Genomic DNA, 17,389 nt, shown 5'->3' with positions numbered 1-17,389 from the left:
ATGTACATATATTTGTATCCCCTTATCAAGCTTTGAACATTTTTTTTGTTTTTTGTTCAACTTGATGCCACTTTTAATGATTTGTGGCTGATTCTGCGAACTATAAACAGAGACAGACAAATGATTCGGACCTGCTTCTGATTCAGATTGAGCCACATGTTGCGTATGACCATTTCGCATCGACGTAAGCACCACAAGACACTCGGCAGCGCAGCGGGCAGCAGCGGCAGGGACGTTGGAAAAGAGTGAAGTGGTGTTTGTAGCGCGCTCCCTCGACCGACTGTTGCTATCAGCTACGCAGATCTCTCACAGCCACACGCAGGCAAACACTCACACACACACGCACGCACATACAGCTAGTGAGTGTGGCGCGTCTGAGAGTTACTATGCAGCAAAGGTAGCTGTGCCGGTCTGTCATGTTTGTGTATGTATGTCTCTCCCTCTATCTCTCTCGCGCGGTCGATTTCTCTCTGCGGCTCTCTCAGTGGATCGCTCTGCGGCCAAGTTGGGCCATCGGAACACCGGGCGCCGACTCAGCCCGCTCGTTCGGTTAGTTCTTCAACGGAATTCAGCGTTTTTTGACGTTTGTTCTTGTTGCATACACGCACACACGTCCACACACACACACACACACACACATACACACACGTTGAGCGCAGTGAGCAACCACCAAGCACCAAAACGTACCAACGAGCCACAAAAATTACGTTTTCTTTTTGGTAATTGTTAAAATTCTGCAAAAAAAAAAAGAAGAAGAAAAGTGAAATTAAAAAATTTAACAAATTTCAAATATACATATATGTATGTATATTAATTTAAGTAAATGGCAATATAATGAAATGTGCACATAACAAGCTGTTGCTATATGTAGGCAAGTTTTTTTGGATCGACCTTTGCGAACTTAACGTCGTAACAGCGGCAATAAAAGCAAGAAAAGCAACAACAACAGCTAAAAATAATTAAACAGCGCATGTTTCACTAACTGTGTGTGCGTGTGTGTGTGTGTGTGATTGTGCGAATGTGTGTGTTGTCTTTGCATCGGTTCAAGTTGAAAGCCCAGCACATTAATTGCCCCAACGCCGTCTAATTGTCAACAGTTGAACAACTGTTGCTGCTGCTATTGTTCCTGTTGTTGTTGTTGTTGTTGTTACTGTTGTGTTTGCTGCTGTTGTTGTTGTTGTTGATGTGTTTGCCAGTTGCAAATTGTTCGACATATTAAACTGTTTGGCCTGCAAAAGCATTTTCGAATTGCTTCGGATTCATAATTTTGCTCGTGTTTCGCGCGCTCCTCTCTCTCTCTGTGTGTGTGTGTGCGTGTGTGTCTCAAAGTCTCGCATTTCCTGCCCAGCGCCGGCACCACCTCCTCCTCCACCTCCTCCTCCGCCAGACAGGCAGACAGACACAGTCGCGCTTGACGCGACTGCGACGCAACGCGACACTGACACTGCCACAGAGTCAGAGACGTTGACAGAGACACTTGCTTATCCGTCCGGTCGTCGCTCCTTTTCTGGTGCCGTCCGTCTCTGTCTATGTCTCGACTTTCGCGTGCGAATTGTGCAAAATTATCAACCTTCAACCGACAAACGTCAACCGACAACAACGCACCACACCGAAATCTGCTGGCACAGCATAAGGCATCTCGCATAGGCAAAGTTGAAGACAACAACACCTTAACACACACCTACGGGCCACTGACTGGAGCAACAGGTAAGTGCTGTTAAAGGAGCCCTGTTTGCTCTGGGCTTTAAAGAAACCTCTGGGCATTAAATGGATCAAAGCCAGTGCGCAGACCAGATAAGATACAGTGGTCACTCGCACATTGGGCTCGGATTCAGCTGTGTTTGTTGTTTTCCAATTTACTGTAGCCCTAGTTTTCCCTACTAAATACTCAAAACAGGGCCGCTTACTAAACAAGAAGAGGGCGCTTTTCTTCACAGCTCGAACCAACTTCCTGACTTGAGGTTTGCTTCGTGATGTCATTTATTTTCCAAATTCGAAGCAAGCAATCAAACTCAATTATTCTTTTATTCTTTTCCGTTTCGTATCCCCCCACAAGTTTTTTAATTTCGAACCAAGCCATTTTTAAACAAAATATCATTTGCTTCAGGTTAAGGTTCAGCTGTTTTTCTATTTGACAACTTGTTTGGTTCAAAGAAAATAAATTGGAATTCCAGCTACAAAGCGGTTCGGTTCAAAATATTTTCCATTAAAAATTGTCTGTAGGACGATTTCATTCGGTTTTTATACTCTAGATTTGATCGAAGATGAATAATACATAGAGCTTAAGTTGTAGGCAAGAATAATCAAATACATTACAAGTCCAGCTCCATAAATATATATATATAAGTATATAAAGTTTGGTTTAGGACTTGAACTAACGCCTCGTCCTTACGCTCTGTCCAAGAATTTCAATCTAGGCTCGTCTCTGTTTTCTAATAAAAACAAAACAGTTTATTTTATTTACCTAAAACCTTATAAAACTCAAAATATATTTAAAAAATGCCTCGAACGAAGCTTCAAGGCATGGCTCCGATTGATTTATTTATTTATATTTTTTTGGCAATTCTTTCGACAGTAACAAAAATGTCTGTTCTATGAGTATATAAAAATTGTGAGCAAATATATATGTTTATTGATTTGACGGTATCAAATATTATTCGAAAATCAATAGATCAAATAAATAAATAAATAAAAAGACACACACACACACACACATACATATTTAATGAAACTGAGCTATTATCTGCGATAAACCCAATGTCCGAGATATCCAGCGAATGCCAGTTGCATAATTGAGATACATCGTTAGGAGTTAAGAGTTTTTTAAACAGAAACTGACCACTTGAATGTCAACACCTGCAAAGGTGAGTCAGAAACACGGAGAATGCAGAAGAGAGTTTTTCAAAGAAGGGGGCAGAGAGAGAGAGAGAGAGAGAGGGAGAGAGAGCGCGCGTACAGGTGAGTGAAGGCCATTAGGCCAGAAAGCGTGCAAAATACGTATGCGTATATTTAAAAAAAAAAAAATTCAAATTGCTAACTAAACAAACTCAACACAATCCAATCCAGTCCAAAGCAAGGCAACAACCCAACGCACACCCAACTCGATACGATCAAAGTCGAAACGAACGGAACGCAGCGCAGCGCAACTCGTCAGCTTTTTGTAGACCAAATAGTTTTCTGAGCTGTTTGTTTATTTAATTAGCATTTATGTGCGGCCAAAGCAAAGCGGCAGGAGGTGTACCCAGAGTGAGGTCGGGCAAACATTAGGCGAAAAAAAAACAAAAAATCATAGATGCTTTTTAAGGTGTACCCCTCTTCTGCCGCTCCTTCCCTCTTCGTCTCATACACGTACACGTGTCGCCATATACTCATCTTTACGGGCACAATCCAATTGATGTTCGTACAATGTCCAATTTATCTGTTGCACCAAGCTAGGCATCTAAAATTAGATGCCAGCCAGCCAGCTGTCGTTTATTTTCAATCTGAGCTCCTCAATCTTGGGCTCAAGTAACTGAGTATCTGAGTATCTAAGTATCTGTATTTGTATCTGAGTATCTGTTGTTCTCTGTTTACTGCCCGCCGTCAGTTTATGTGTCAGTGAAGTGGCCGGACACATTATCCGATCCAAGTGCACTAAAACCACGAAACTGTTTAGCTTATCCAAATAGACATTTCAAATGCGTGTGTGTGGTTTTTTTTTCTGTGCCAGTATGGCAAACAATTCCAAGAACACCTTGCATGAGCAATACTCAAATTTAAAGATCATTTAAGTAATTACAATTTCTATGCTCTAACATTAAGCAGTTTCTCAAGCACTTTTTATAGTCTATTGTAGATATTTTCATATATCCAACAAAAGTAAAATCAGATTCAAGCTATAGATTTTAATTTATATGCCTTGCAGATTAACCAAACCGTAAAAGCTACGAGGCTTAAATTTTTAATCAAGTTTTCTTTTGGGGCATGGTTAATCATAGTTCGTTATGAATGTGCCCTGAGAACCGACACGAGCCTGTGTGGCTTAAATGACTGAGCGTCGGACTAACAAGTGGCAGTTCGTCGGTTCAAACCCAGCAGTAATATGCATATGGCGCATGCATAGACAAGCTGTGGGTATTTGAGCGCTTTTGTGCTTGTTAAAAGTTGATAAAAATAAAATATATCATTTTAATTTGCAACTGCCTAAGATATAGTTTACCTTCTATGCAGTTTATGTGCGGATCATTTAGTGCCAATATCTCATATCTACGAACTATACACCGAAAGTAACTTTCTATTGTACCTTATCTACAAGGTCTCACACATTTGGAAGCGTATTTGAAGTTCAACATAGACCTACTAATGCTAATGGGGGCTTATTACAAATTTAGATTTGACACGCGCCAGTAAAAGCGATCAAATCGGATTAAATTTAAATTGCATTCACTTTACGTTTCTTTTGTTTTACATCTCGCCCCCTAGCCCAGCAGCGCCTCGCCTCCATGTACGTTAGGTGAACTGTGGACTCCTCCCTCGTACAGCAAGCGTGCAGCACACGATGCTGCAGCACACGATGACGAAGCGTAAAACGCTAATCATTGCCTGCTTTGGCATTGCGCTGGGCCTCTGCATCGGCACCGTTCTGAAGAACTATCGTGCACTGGAGATTGTAAAGCGCTGCAGCTTGCGGCCCACGAATCTTAAAACGCCCAATGAAATTATTGGGCTGAACGATGAGGACACCATACAGAATTCGCAGCGCAATCTGGTCTTTGTGGGCGTCATGACTGCCAAGAATTTTATCGAGGGTCGTGCACGTGCCGTATACGATACTTGGGGCAAGGAGGTGCCTGGACGCATTGCGTTCTTCAGCTCTGAGGGCAGCTACTCGGAGGAGCTGCCCGTGGTGGGCCTCAAGAATGTGGATGATCGCTATCCGCCGCAAAAGAAGTCATTCATGATGCTTTACTACATGTACGAGCATTATATTGATCGGTTCGAGTGGTTTATTCGCGCCGACGATGATGTCTATATGGAGCCGGACAAGCTGGAGCGTTTTCTGCGCTCCATTGACAGCTCGAAGCCGCAGTTCATTGGCCAGGCGGGCAAGGGCAATAGCGAGGAGTTTGGCCTGTTGTCCCTAGAGTTCGATGAGAACTTTTGCATGGGCGGTCCCGGTGTTATACTCAGCAGCGAGACGCTGCGTCGCGTCGCTCCGCACATACCCACCTGCCTGAAAAATCTATACAGCACCCACGAGGATGTTGAGGTGGGGCGTTGCGTTCAGAAATTTGCCGGCATACCCTGCACTTGGAACTACGAGGTGAGTGATGAAGACTTCTCGATGCACCATCCCTCTCCTTTTTATACATGTAACTTTTTACTCTCCCGATGCAGATGCAGTATATATTGCGGCACAACTCGAGCGGACGCAATGCCTACACGGGCAAACTGAAGCGAAAGGAGATACATAACGCCATCACGCTGCATCCAATCAAGCAGGCACCGTTGATGTATCGCCTGCACTCCTACATACAGGGCCTCAAGGCCGAGGAGCTGCGTCAGGAATCGCTGCTGCTGCATCGCGACATTAAACGTATGGCCAAATACTTGGAAGTGCCTGATGATAGCACATATATGATGCCAAGCGTCTCACCAGGCGCCGTTCACGACAAGGACAATGGCAAACGACATTTCGAAGATCATAATATTCTAGGTGAGTCCACTTAAATGATTTCCTTTATGTTTTCGAACCGGGTCGGTAGATCGGTATTTATATTTTCAAAATCCGTGTCAATGTTGTTTTCAAACGGGATGCGATCAAAATGTTCGGAACAGAGCTCGGAATGGTGTCGGAAATGTAAAGATTGCTTTCAAAACGTTTTATTTGAATTAACACGAAACAACAATTTACATTGTAAAAGTTAAACTAACATGTGTATGTGTGTGTGTGTGTGTGTATGAGTGTGTGTGTGCGCGTGCATTCTTAGGAGTTTTCTTGGCAAACAGTGGTGCCCTGGCCCAGACAGGCTGCATAGGCCATCAGATGTGGCAACAGATTCTGCTCCATGACGCCGCTAAAGAGATGAGCCTGTGGACCAAGGGCAAAGACGGCCACATCTTCGCCCGAATGCACCCCCTTGGCGTGTATATAACTGGGTGTAAAGGAAGCTAAGGCAAGACAAAAATATATATTTGTGTCCGTTGAAAGGCGGCAGCGTTACTCACTTCTGCTCAGATGCGGTGCGGGATTCTCGCGTTTGCCGGCCTTGTTGAGGCTCTGCCACTTGCCAATGGCATAGTTAAGCGTACTATAGGGTATGCCATCCAAGTCGCGTTGGCTTGGATCCAAGCCCAGTATTGCTGTGCCCCGATTGGCGTAACCCGCCATGCTGAGCGTATGCGAGTGATCCGCCGTGACGACAATGAGCGTATCGCGTGCATTGGTCAGACGCACAGCCGTCTCGATGGCCGCATCTAGCTCGAGCATCTCGTCCAGCGCATAGCCTGCCCGCGTTTCATGATGTCCATGATCGATTCGGCCGCCCTCGATAAACACAAAGTAGCCGTTCGGTTGCTGCTCCAGCCTTTTAATGGCCGCTTCTGTCATATCACAGAGACGCGGCTGATCCTTGGACGCCGCCAAATGGTAGGCCATATGACTGTCACTGAACACGCCGAACAGGCTGCCATTCGTGGCGCCGCAGTCGCGCAGCCCACCCAGCGTTCGGGCAAAACAGCCGTCCGGATTTGCAGCATGCCATTGTTTAAGTAAATCTCGTCCATCGGTGCGCTCGCTCGCAAATTTACCCAAACCCCCGCCCAGTATTACATCTAGATAACGTCCGGGTGCATCCTCAATCAGTTGGCGTCCTATGTCCAACTCCTGGGAACGTCTCTTCACATGCGCATACGCTGCTGCCGGACTCGCATCCGTCAGCCGCGTAGTGGTCACAATCCCTGTGGCTTTGCCCGCTTCCTGAGCCCAATGTACAATGGACTCCACCTTGGCACCCTGCGCACTTTGTCCAATGCTGCCATAGTTGGTCTTCACACCAGTTAGGCATGCGGTCGCTGCGCATGCCGAATCCGCTGTCTGGCTGTCCGTACAGTAGGTTTTGCTCAGACCCGAATAGGGAAATTGTTCGACGGCCAGTTGGCACTCCTCGCCGCTGCGACCGGCATGCTGGCCCTTTAGGATGCGCGCCGCGGTGAGTGTAGTAATAGACAGCCCGTCTCCCAATAGCATTATTATGTTCTTGGCCACACGCGTATCGCCTCCACCCGCCTCGCGGCTACGTTCTAGACGCTCAGCCAGCTGCCGCTGCGCCTGCTCCATCCAATAGCTGGCATTGCGCTCATTCTCAATGGGTTCCATTTCCTTCTCGCTGGCATTAACCAATGCGATGCTTAAGAACAGCGAGAGTAGAAGCGCCAGGCGGGGCAAGTTTGGGAGCCACATGCTTTACATAAATATCGAGCTGAGTTTTTAGAATATAAATCTAAATGCAAATGTCGAAAATATTCCATTTTACAAACACAGCTTTGCACGACTTATCGTCTATGCTGGGCCGCTGTGTTCCATATTGCCTTCCAATAGTGTCCGCATTAGGAAAAACAAAAAAAAAAAAGAAAACACAAATATCAAATTAAATTTAAATTGCATTTTAACGGCAATCTATAAAATATCGATAATTGTATATATCGAAATTCGTGCCACGCATAGGTTATCGAATTTGAATTCATGTTATCGATTGTTGTTCACAGGCATTAGCCCGGAGCTAAATAAATTTGTGCCCGCCAGCACAGCGGATCTACTGGACTGGTCCTTTATAGCGCGCAGCCTGTACTCGGCAGGCTCAGCGAATCCCAAGCAAAAGATTGACTCGGCCATGCGCGAGGGTCTCGAGGATGTCATAACCGAGGTGATGGAAAATATCAATTATTATTCGCGACAACGCGGACGCGTTATTGAATTTCGTGAGCTGCTCTATGGCTACCATCGGCTGGACGCAATACATGGACAGGATCTTATACTGGATCTGTTGCTCATCTACAAAAAGTATCGTGGCAAGAAGATGACGGTGCCCGTGCGTCGCCATCTCTATGTGCAACGCGCATTCACCGGCATCTTTGTCAAGGAGTTGGACGAGGATTTCTACAATGTAACGCTGCAGCAAAGTGAGTATGGCTAATATCCGAGCACATATTTCTGGAAATAACAAGCTAAGAGTGTCCCGACTCCAAGTCCAGCGTCGAGCTGCCGTTCTTGCTTCTACACACTGGCGAAATCATCGCCAGCTAGGCACATTATGCAACGGCCTACGGAAAATGCTTTCGAGATAGCAGTCGGTTCTTATTGTCCGATTTGTCTGGGCATTAACATGGCCAACAAAAGTACGCGTGTGCATATACCAAATCGCATGGGGGGATTTACCAAAATATTTTAAATCAGTATATATATGATACGAGACTCTACACACCCAGTTAAGAGTTTTCAGCTCCAATAATTTCCAAATTGTGCATAAAAGACCGAGTTTTAAAATCGATTTTCAATATTTTCAAAATATATTTTCAAAATCGAAACAAGAAATGATAAGCTCCTTCTGCGTATGGTAGGGAAGCTAGTTAGTTTCCAACCTTTTTCAGTGAGTTGGGGATAAAAAAAATAAATCTGAAGTAATTGCCTCCTTTCGTCGTCATTACTTAAATAATGAAGTAATTAATTCCGCTGAGTAATTCCACTCCATTTGATTCAAGCCTTGTCATCTTCAGGTCTCTTGGGTAGCCTTCTACACAATGGTATGGCTCGCCTGAGCAGTCACTTTACCATGGCCAGCAACCTGCTGGCACCTCCGCCGGACAATATCGTGTTTGTCCTGCCCATAGCCGGTCGCCTGGCGACCTTTCAACGCTTTCTGGCCACCTATGAGCGTGTTTGCATTGATGCTTCGCAACACTGCGATCTGCTGGTGGTAATTTTTGGGCCGCCGGATGAGCTGACCGAACATCTGCAGCAGCTGAATGAGCTGCGTGCCCGCCATATCTACAAGCAGATCAACTATATACAGCGCAGTGGACAATTCTCGCGCGGCGTTGCACTGGACATTGCCGCACGCTCCTCGTACATACGGCAGGAGGACATTATTCTGTTCATCGATGTCGACATGGTGTTTGGCGTGGAGACGCTACAGCGGGTGCGCATGCATACGCAGCGTGGTCGGCAGGTCTATCTGCCCATTGTATTTAGCCAATATGATCCGAAGCGTCGGGGAGAAGCCAGTCCCTCCGAATCGTTGCCAATCGACGATGAGAACGGCTACTTTAGGCAGTTTGGCTTTGGAATTTGCGCCATTTACAAGTCGGACATACTGGACGACGATATCAATGGCTTTGACAAGGACATAACTGGCTGGGGCCTGGAGGATGTCAAGTTTCTGGAGAAGATTGTGCGCGTCGGCACCCGCCAACATGGCTTTCTGTCCAACACGGCCGAAGTGCCGCTCGACTATAACGAAGCCGCTGAACAGTGGCGACGCCTCACCGTATTTCGCGCGCCAGATCCCACTCTGGTGCACATCTATCATGACATTAGCTGCGATGTGCAGCTGGATGCGCCACAGTATAACATGTGCCTGGGCACCAAGGCAAACTCATTGGGCAGCACCCGTCTCATGGAGCAGCTGTTTTTCAACAATCGCCAGAATGTTGAGTTCATCGCCGAGTTCAATCGGCAGAAACAACAGACCAGATGATGAGATGGCGACGCCATCTCAACGTGGGCATGTTCCACCATAGTATTATGCCTAAAGTTTCCTAATAATGTGTGTATGTGTTCTGTGTGTATGTGTATGCATGTGTGTGTATGTGAATAGACTTGTTGTTGCCAGCGAAAAAGCCAAATGAATACAGACGTTATAAATGCTGAAATAGAGCTATACTCACAGAAAGAGAGAGGGAGAGAGACAGAGTGAGAGAAAAGTAGATACACATTCGGCATGCCGAAAGTTAAAAGCCCTTGCAATATAGCATAAAGCCTAGGTTCTCCGATAAAGAGGACATCTACTTAAACACTTAGCTCACTGTGAAATGATATGTCTGCTCAATAATTGTTTATTTGGTTTATTTGATTTTAAATAAGCACGAAAATCTTTTAAATAGGATTGCAGTTTGTAACACATTTTTGGCCAAATGTTCCTATGTATGTTATACATTAATCTAAGCCTAACACGTCAACATAGTCTTGTCTAAATTTAAACTTAAGCTCATGACATTTTTCCACTCAACACCATGACAAACTCTGACAAAATGCAATGACATTTTTCGAAACACTTATTTCTTATATCTACCACACGGCTGTTATTCCCAAACGGAGTAACATTTCATATCCATATAAATTATACATAATTATGCGTATTTGCATTGTATACTAATAATTAGCTTCTTGCAAGGGCATTTCCAATGATAATATTTATTGTTAAAGAACATTTTATGGAGGTTGCATAGTGCAGCACCAGTTAGTCATAAGCCTTATCCATACATAGTTTATATTGTTGTTAAATTTAAAAATATTTGTACATTAAATATACATTAAACAGAAGATACGCCTATTTGTGGTTGTATTTTCGTTTGGTGTTAAGCCCGTTCGTAGGCCCTTACATATAGTCTACGGGCTGTATTCCTAACAGGGCCAACGCTGCATTCAGCACCTCACGCACCGCCTTAACCAGATAGATGCGGGCATAGAGAACGGGCATCAGATTTGAGCGCTGCTGCACGAGAATCTGCTTGTTGCGGTAGTAGCGGCTAAATAGGCTAGCCAAATCAACAATATAGCGGACAAGCAGATGCACAGCGCACAAGCCCTGATCTAGTTGGACTAGTGTCGATTCAACTAGTTCTGGGAAAGTAAGCAAATAGCCATAGATTAGCTGCCAGTCGAGCTGCAAGCAAAAACAAGCACATTATAGATAATATGTATATGTGTAGACAACGCCGAACGCACCTCATCTTCAAGCACACTAAGATCGATTTTCTCCAACGGTGGCAGCGGCTCATAGACACCCGCATCCACCTGAGCGGCAAATGTGCGTAAGAGTGTTTCTAGACGTGCCGAATTGTACAATATGTAATTGGCGCCCTTGGAGCTGCCCAAGCCATTTCGCACCACAGTAGCGCCACTGCCATGTCGCACCTCAAACAGATCCACAATGACGGCTGCATGACCCAGACGCTGCATCAGACTCTCAAAGTCAGTGCCCTTGGCGCAGTCGCGTACTCCATGTCGATGCATGGCTATGAGCAGCATATCGTTGGAGCGCAGGCTGCCATCGGCAGTACATATAAAAGAAATAATATTTAATTGAGCCGAGGGGCAGCTTAGGTTGCGCTTGGGCATGCTTACGCCATGTAGCTGCCGCTGGTCAGCATTGTGGCAGTCTTCTTGGTCGGTTCGAGCACCGGGCCGCACACCATGCGCACACTCTTCTTGTCCATTTGATCGGTGGAGAAGCGACGCGGTTGATTGTTGCACTCGACGCTGACCAGCAGGGTCTCGGGGGTCTGGTCCTGTGGCTCCACCAGGCGCCAGTTGGCGTAGGCCAGCAATCGACAAACAATCAAATACAGCTGCCTGGCACGGAACTTGTGTAGCTCTTTGGTGTTTCCAACCTCCGGATCCAAAAATTGTTCGTGTAGGGTCAGGCACAGTGTGGGCATAAGAGACGCACTCTTTTCCAGCTTCTTGTGCTGTCCATAGTTTTCGCCGTGCTTCAGTATTGAGTTGAGCACATGGGCAATGATGGGAGGACGATAAAAACGCAACGCGTAGCGCTCTTTGCGCAGCTTTGTGACATTCTGCAGCGGAAATATCCACTTTTTGCTCTGCTCTAGCAGATCCTCGCGCGACTCATCATCCGGCAGCATCTGTTCGGACTGCATGCGCAGCTGCAATCCCTGCTTCTGACTAAAGCAATGCCAATTTATATAACTTGCCGCTATGCTCAGATCTCCGAATTCGATCAGGTTCTCATTATGATAGCGTATGAGCTCGCCGTAGCGCTGCATGCGTCGAGCATCCTCATTCTCCGGGTAAATGGCGAAGTAGTCAATCAGTTGGTGCGTCAGCTCGGTTAGTGGATTTTGCGACATGTTTACGCCGTATGGCCAGTTATACAAAAAAGTGTACGAGGTAAATAAAAAAAAAAAAAAACGATGAAAACTAACAAAAACACAAATGCAATCTAACAGTGAATGTGTCCGAACTGTAGACTCGTTACAATAATAGGTGAACTGATGATAAGTGAAACGCCTTGGTAGAGTTATGATTTTTAATAATATATTTAAGAATTTACGGTTCTAGCCGATACGCTCACTGATTTAAATGTGAACTAGATTAAGCTTTCTGTTTCGGTAAAAAATCTCGCCGCCAGCTGTGCGCATTCAAAAAATGTAATTTTCCCTTGTTTATCGATAGCATTCACAATAGCTTCAAACGAAGTAGCAATTGCTGTGTCCCATCTCTAGCAAGTAAGGTCGAAATCACAAGATTGAATTGCAATTGTTGAATATTTGTTTTGTTCCCCTCTTCTGCGTCATGAATGTCACAACATAAAAAGTTTGTAAACTATCTAATAGTTTAGTTGAGACTAACAAAAAGTGATGAACATTTAACGCGGATTAGCTGGAAACTGTTCCAAGCTGATATTAAATGTGTATTTATTATTAGAATGTGTCCAATGTCCACTTATGAATTCCGTACGCATTGATATAACAAAATACTGACGTCACATATAACAATTTATTGATGCACATTATCAACAGTCGCGGTTAATGTAATGTCCACCATACTAAACAAATAAACTATCAAACTATCGATAGCGTTTGACAGAAACTAACAACAAAAAGCGCAACACGCACATAATAGACACACAAAATATAGCATCTATACTTGTATGTGTGCATATGCGTGTGCTTCTGTGTGCGTGCGAGTGTGGGGGAGTTTTGTGTTTAGCACTCATAACAAACAATCCGTAAAAAATGCCGCGTAATTTAGGCCCTGGATCTCACCTGGTGGATCTAGGCGTTGTCTGCCTAATATGCTTGCGTGCGGAGCCCGGATATTGTTCCATCTATGGCCAGGATCTGGAGACGCCGCATATGCAAATTGTGGATAAAATACGCAGTTGCAGTGCGCTGCGACTGGACAGGCCGCTGCTCTCCCAATTGCCCGATAAGATCTGCCATGGATGCCGCAACGAGCTGAGCATTACATACCGTTTCCAGCAGAAGTGTCTGGAGGCACAGAAGGTATTCCAATCGGCAGCTACAGCTACAGTTCTCCTGGACGTGGACAAGTTGGAGCTCGAGCAGACGCAGCACCTAAAGCTGCCCCCCAGCCTCAAAATTAAACGACTCGACACTGAAGCGGCCACCAGCAAAGTTAAGTATTACAATGATGATGATGATATTGATGATGATGTTGATGATGATGATGTGGATACGCTGACACTGATTCGGCCAGACGATGGAGCCACAACGCTTGTGCTGCAGGATATGACAGCCGTTGCCTCTGACAATGAAGACGACAAAATGATTGCACTGGACGTTGACTGGTCGGATGAACAAACGGAGCAGCAGCGACATTGCAAGTCGGAGCCGGATCTGGAGCTAGACCAGGAGCCGGAGTTTGATCATGAGCAAGAGCTGGAGCAAGAGCAGGATGAGGACTTCAAATTTCCCGTTGAGGAGCGAGTGCACTCACAGCCTACGCCGTGTATTTCCGTCAACAACAACAACAACAACATCAACAACAACAGCAGCATTATCAATATCGGCGTCAGCTCGCGAAGTCGGCGCACGACAGAGCCCAAGATTTGTGACATCTGCGGCAACACGTACAAGTATCAGCATGCGTTAAACGCTCACATGCGGCGCCATAACAATGAGCGTCCCTATCCCTGCGAGGTGTGCCAGAAGGCGTTCATATCGAACGTGGAGTTGCGCCGGCATATGCGTGTGCATACCGGTCAGAAGCCCTACGGCTGCCATTACTGCGAGCGGCGCTTCTCCGATTTTGGCAGCAGCAAAAAGCACGAACGGATCCACACTGGCGAACGTCCGTATGTCTGTGAGGTGTGCAACAAAGGATTTGCTTATGCCCATGTGCTCTCCGTGCATCGGCGTACGCACACGGGCAAAAAGCAATTCCAGTGCACCCAATGTGACAAGGGATTTACCAAAAAGTGTTACCTGGCGACGCATCTCGCGCAGCATCGCAGCAACCAGCCGGACGTGGGGGAGCTGGCTACGGCAACGTTACAGCGGCTGCCCACACGCAAGCAGCAGTCGCGACAGCAACAGCAACAGCAGAAGCAGCAGCAACAGCAGCAACAACAACTGCAGCAACAGCAAAAACAACAGCAACAGCAGCTGCAAGAAAAACAACAGCTACAACAGCAGCAGCGAAAGCAACATATGCGCTATGATCGCCACGACGACTTAGCCAATGTTGATGACGACGATGACTATGACGATGATCCTGTCACTGTGGGCATCGGTGCCATGAGCACCCTTAACCAGGTGGGCGGGGAGCAGGCCAAGGTCTTTGAGGAGTGCATTGTTAACAATGATTTTATGTTCAACGATGAAGATGCGGATGAGGCCGAGCAGGATCTGGCCGATTACCATGATGCTGAGCTGGACGATAGCGAATTTCAGAGCGTTCAACATGTCAAGGTGCCGTACGGACTCGTCAGCGATCTACTCGACGAAGATGATCTGGTCAGCGATACCAAATACTTGATGGAATAGTTTCGTTAGCCCTCTCCCGCCCACCCGTTCTAGTTCTTAAGCATGCATGCAAAGCAATTTAGTATAGTGCTCATCAGCTGTGTAAATAAACCCGAGTTGGCAACGGTTTCCAACATATTCTAGAAAACAATGTCAAAATATTGTCTATATGAAAAATGTCGAGCTTCAAAGTTGAAGAACAATTGTGTACACGAGCAACAGGTTGTGTGCTCCATATTCGACAGCCCAGCAAACAATAGTATAATACACCGAAGTCGAGAGTGCCGACCACGGCATACCCTGCATACAGTTCCGAGATCGATATGGCTAGATCAACTTGGCCATTGATTATCCTTATCATTATAGGATCGGATACAAATTTATCAAAACACGTATTGACTAAGCGCACCACAATTACCTATTATTAATATTATCTATTTAATATAATTATTATCTATGTGAAATATAGCTTAAGAAGTTAAGTTCAAAATACTATCTGTAGATTTCTATTTCCTAGGGTTGGGAAGTATGTAGAAAACAGATATCTAAAATTTGACGCAAATAACTTTCTGTGCTATACACATTTGTATATATATACATATATATATTGATGTTGAATCAGAACTTTCAGAAGTTACATATTAGATGTGCACATGTATTTGCGAAAACTCCAAGATATCGCACAATAAAAATAAAAATTATATTAAGACTTTTTTTTTTTTGAATGAATACAAAAGGCGGAAATCTTGGAAATTTGCGATCATTGTCTGCGTATGTAAATACTCAGACGTCTTGGGATTTCCACTTTCGATTTAAAAAACAATCGGCTTAAAAAATATTTATTTTTTTATTATAGTATTTGTATATTTGCTATAAAAATTCGGACAATTGAGCTAACAACGTTTTTACAGAAGATAGAGTTCTCGGTTTCGGATTCGTATTGTTGGGCATTTCGCACGTTTCAGCTTCAAAAGATGAAATGGCGAGTAAGCACGTTTTGAACCGGTTTGCGGCGAGGTCAACGTTTTGGCCATCGGTGCCGGCGGGCAGTATCCAATGGCTAACAGAATTATTAACATAATTTATTTTTAAACTATTGCAAAACTTCGCCCTACACACAGAAAAAAATATGTATAAAAAAAAAAAACACATGAACTTTAGATATTGAACATAAAATAATAAATTACAGTATGCCGATGGCGACAAGATGGAACAATAAAACTTGAACATCAACAGGCGTCGTCCTAATCCTCAAAGGTAATTCGGCCGGGACCATGGTTCTTCATATAGCGCCTGTAGGCCTTGTAACGCGGATTCTCGGCCAGCTTTTTCTTCATGTCCTCATCCTGATCGGCCTTCCACGCAACAAAATTGTCGCGCTGCCACAGCTCCAGCTGCAGATACTCCTCGATCTGTTTATCCTCAAGTGCATTGAACTGATGCTGGCCCATGCCCATGTGACGACGTATCAGATAAAGCTGCTGTTCCCGTCCGTACGGCTGCTTGAGCACCGTATAGCGCCAGAACCACAGCGCATGCCACACAATAAAATTGAAAAGCGTATACGGGCAGATGAGCAACTGCACCCAAAGCACATCCCAAAGCGTGGGCTTCGCATAGCCGCCCTGCACGTCCATCTTCTCCTCGATCACCTTTCGTATGATGCGCTCCAGTTCCTCTTTCTGTTCGGTTTTCGATAAACTCTTGCGATTCTTACCCTTTCGTGTATGCACACGCTCCTGGATCTCATCGCGCGCAATATCCAGCGCCTTGTTGCGATACTTGGGCACCGTCGCAAAGTATTTTATGGCGGCGTCATAGCGCTGCCAGCCTGAATAGTACTGAATCACCGATATGATGGTCAACGTAACTACAATCACCACACGCACATCCACTTTGGGCGCAACACGTCGACGATAGTAGCGATAATAATGCGCATAGTATGCGTCCGGATTGTCCAACATGTAGTCGTAGTCGGTGCGGGATTCCTCATCGCGCAGTATCTCGTAGGCGGTGGCCAACAGTTTGAACTGCTCCTCGGCCAGCGCTTTGGCCTCCTCGCCGCGATGCAGATCGGGATGATGCTTGCGTGCCAATAGGCGATAGGCTTTGCCAATCTCTGACTTGGACGATTCACGTGTGACGCCCAGCACATCGTAGCAGTTCTCTTTGCCGCAATATAGACCATCCAGAAGGCCCAGACACAACGTGGGCAAGATGCTGACCAACAGGCAGGTGTACAGCCACCTTTGGGACTGTGTGTGTGGCATTTTGTAGGTATTTTGTGTATGTGTGTGCTTAAGGGCGGCAAGCAACAGCTGTTGCTCCTGGCTGCGGGTCAAACTGTTTGACAGTTTCACTGACTGATGCCCCAATGAGTAAGTGTGCGTGCTTTGCTTGGCAACTGTAGTTCTCTGTTCTCCGCTACGTTGCTTCTATGCTGGCGCTTAGAGGCCTTTGGCACTTTCACCACGGCTTCTTAATGTTCTTAGCAGTTGTCTAGAGTTGTATTGGTGTACCAGTGGAATCACATTGATTCCGTGGCGCTTTAAATTGAACTAGTTCTTTTGCATCGGTTCGCAAGAAGTTACGATTAAGAGATTAGTATTAGCATTAAAGC

At 45.4% G+C, this 17,389-nt stretch overlaps 5 protein-coding genes across 8 annotated transcripts; 2 read left to right on the top strand and 3 right to left on the bottom strand.

The window, feature by feature from the left end:
* The first annotated feature begins 553 nt into the window (after positions 1–553).
* Positions 554–10,579, top strand: Chsy (Chondroitin sulfate synthase). Of its 4 annotated transcripts, none has more exons than XM_070210827.1 (6): positions 554–719; positions 1,349–1,707; positions 4,470–5,302; positions 5,377–5,695; positions 7,747–8,160; positions 8,740–10,579. In XM_070210827.1, the coding sequence occupies exons 3-6, from the start codon at positions 4,538–4,540 to the stop codon at positions 9,732–9,734; spliced, it is 2,493 nt and encodes an 830-aa protein (XP_070066928.1). In that variant the 5' UTR covers positions 554–719; positions 1,349–1,707; positions 4,470–4,537; the 3' UTR covers positions 9,735–10,579. The 4 variants fall into 4 exon arrangements, with proteins under 4 accessions (XP_070066928.1, XP_002055177.1, XP_015026635.1 ...); XM_002055141.4 differs by having other exon boundaries at positions 4,462–5,302; positions 8,755–10,579; XM_015171149.3 differs by having other exon boundaries at positions 4,462–5,302.
* Positions 5,841–7,501, bottom strand: Alp11 (Alkaline phosphatase 11). The gene is made up of 2 exons (XM_002055142.4): positions 6,208–7,501; positions 5,841–6,150 (listed from the first exon to the last, which is right to left on the bottom strand). Exons 1-2 carry the CDS (start codon positions 7,439–7,441, stop codon positions 5,966–5,968), a joined length of 1,419 nt encoding a protein of 472 aa, XP_002055178.1. The 5' UTR covers positions 7,442–7,501; the 3' UTR covers positions 5,841–5,965.
* Positions 10,431–12,403, bottom strand: LOC6631771 (DALR anticodon-binding domain-containing protein 3). The gene is made up of 3 exons (XM_002055143.4): positions 11,384–12,403; positions 10,985–11,303; positions 10,431–10,922 (listed from the first exon to the last, which is right to left on the bottom strand). Exons 1-3 carry the CDS (start codon positions 12,127–12,129, stop codon positions 10,635–10,637), a joined length of 1,353 nt encoding a protein of 450 aa, XP_002055179.1. The 5' UTR covers positions 12,130–12,403; the 3' UTR covers positions 10,431–10,634.
* A 116-nt stretch (positions 12,404–12,519) lies between these two features.
* LOC6631772 (uncharacterized) lies at positions 12,520–14,920 on the top strand. Its single transcript, XM_032440123.2, has one exon. The coding sequence runs from the start codon at positions 13,018–13,020 to the stop codon at positions 14,788–14,790; it is 1,773 nt and encodes a 590-aa protein (XP_032296014.1). The 5' UTR covers positions 12,520–13,017; the 3' UTR covers positions 14,791–14,920.
* Positions 14,921–15,597: 677 nt separating this feature from the next.
* LOC6631773 (dnaJ homolog subfamily C member 25 homolog) lies at positions 15,598–17,374 on the bottom strand. The gene has a single exon (XM_002055145.4). The coding sequence runs from the start codon at positions 17,037–17,039 to the stop codon at positions 16,014–16,016; it is 1,026 nt and encodes a 341-aa protein (XP_002055181.1). The 5' UTR covers positions 17,040–17,374; the 3' UTR covers positions 15,598–16,013.
* Between the last annotated feature and the right edge of the window lie 15 nt (positions 17,375–17,389).

Source organism: Drosophila virilis, chromosome X (assembly GCF_030788295.1).
Source record: "Drosophila virilis strain 15010-1051.87 chromosome X, Dvir_AGI_RSII-ME, whole genome shotgun sequence".
NCBI lineage: Eukaryota > Metazoa > Arthropoda > Insecta > Diptera > Drosophilidae > Drosophila > Drosophila virilis.
This window is presented reverse-complemented; position numbering and strand designations above follow the sequence as displayed.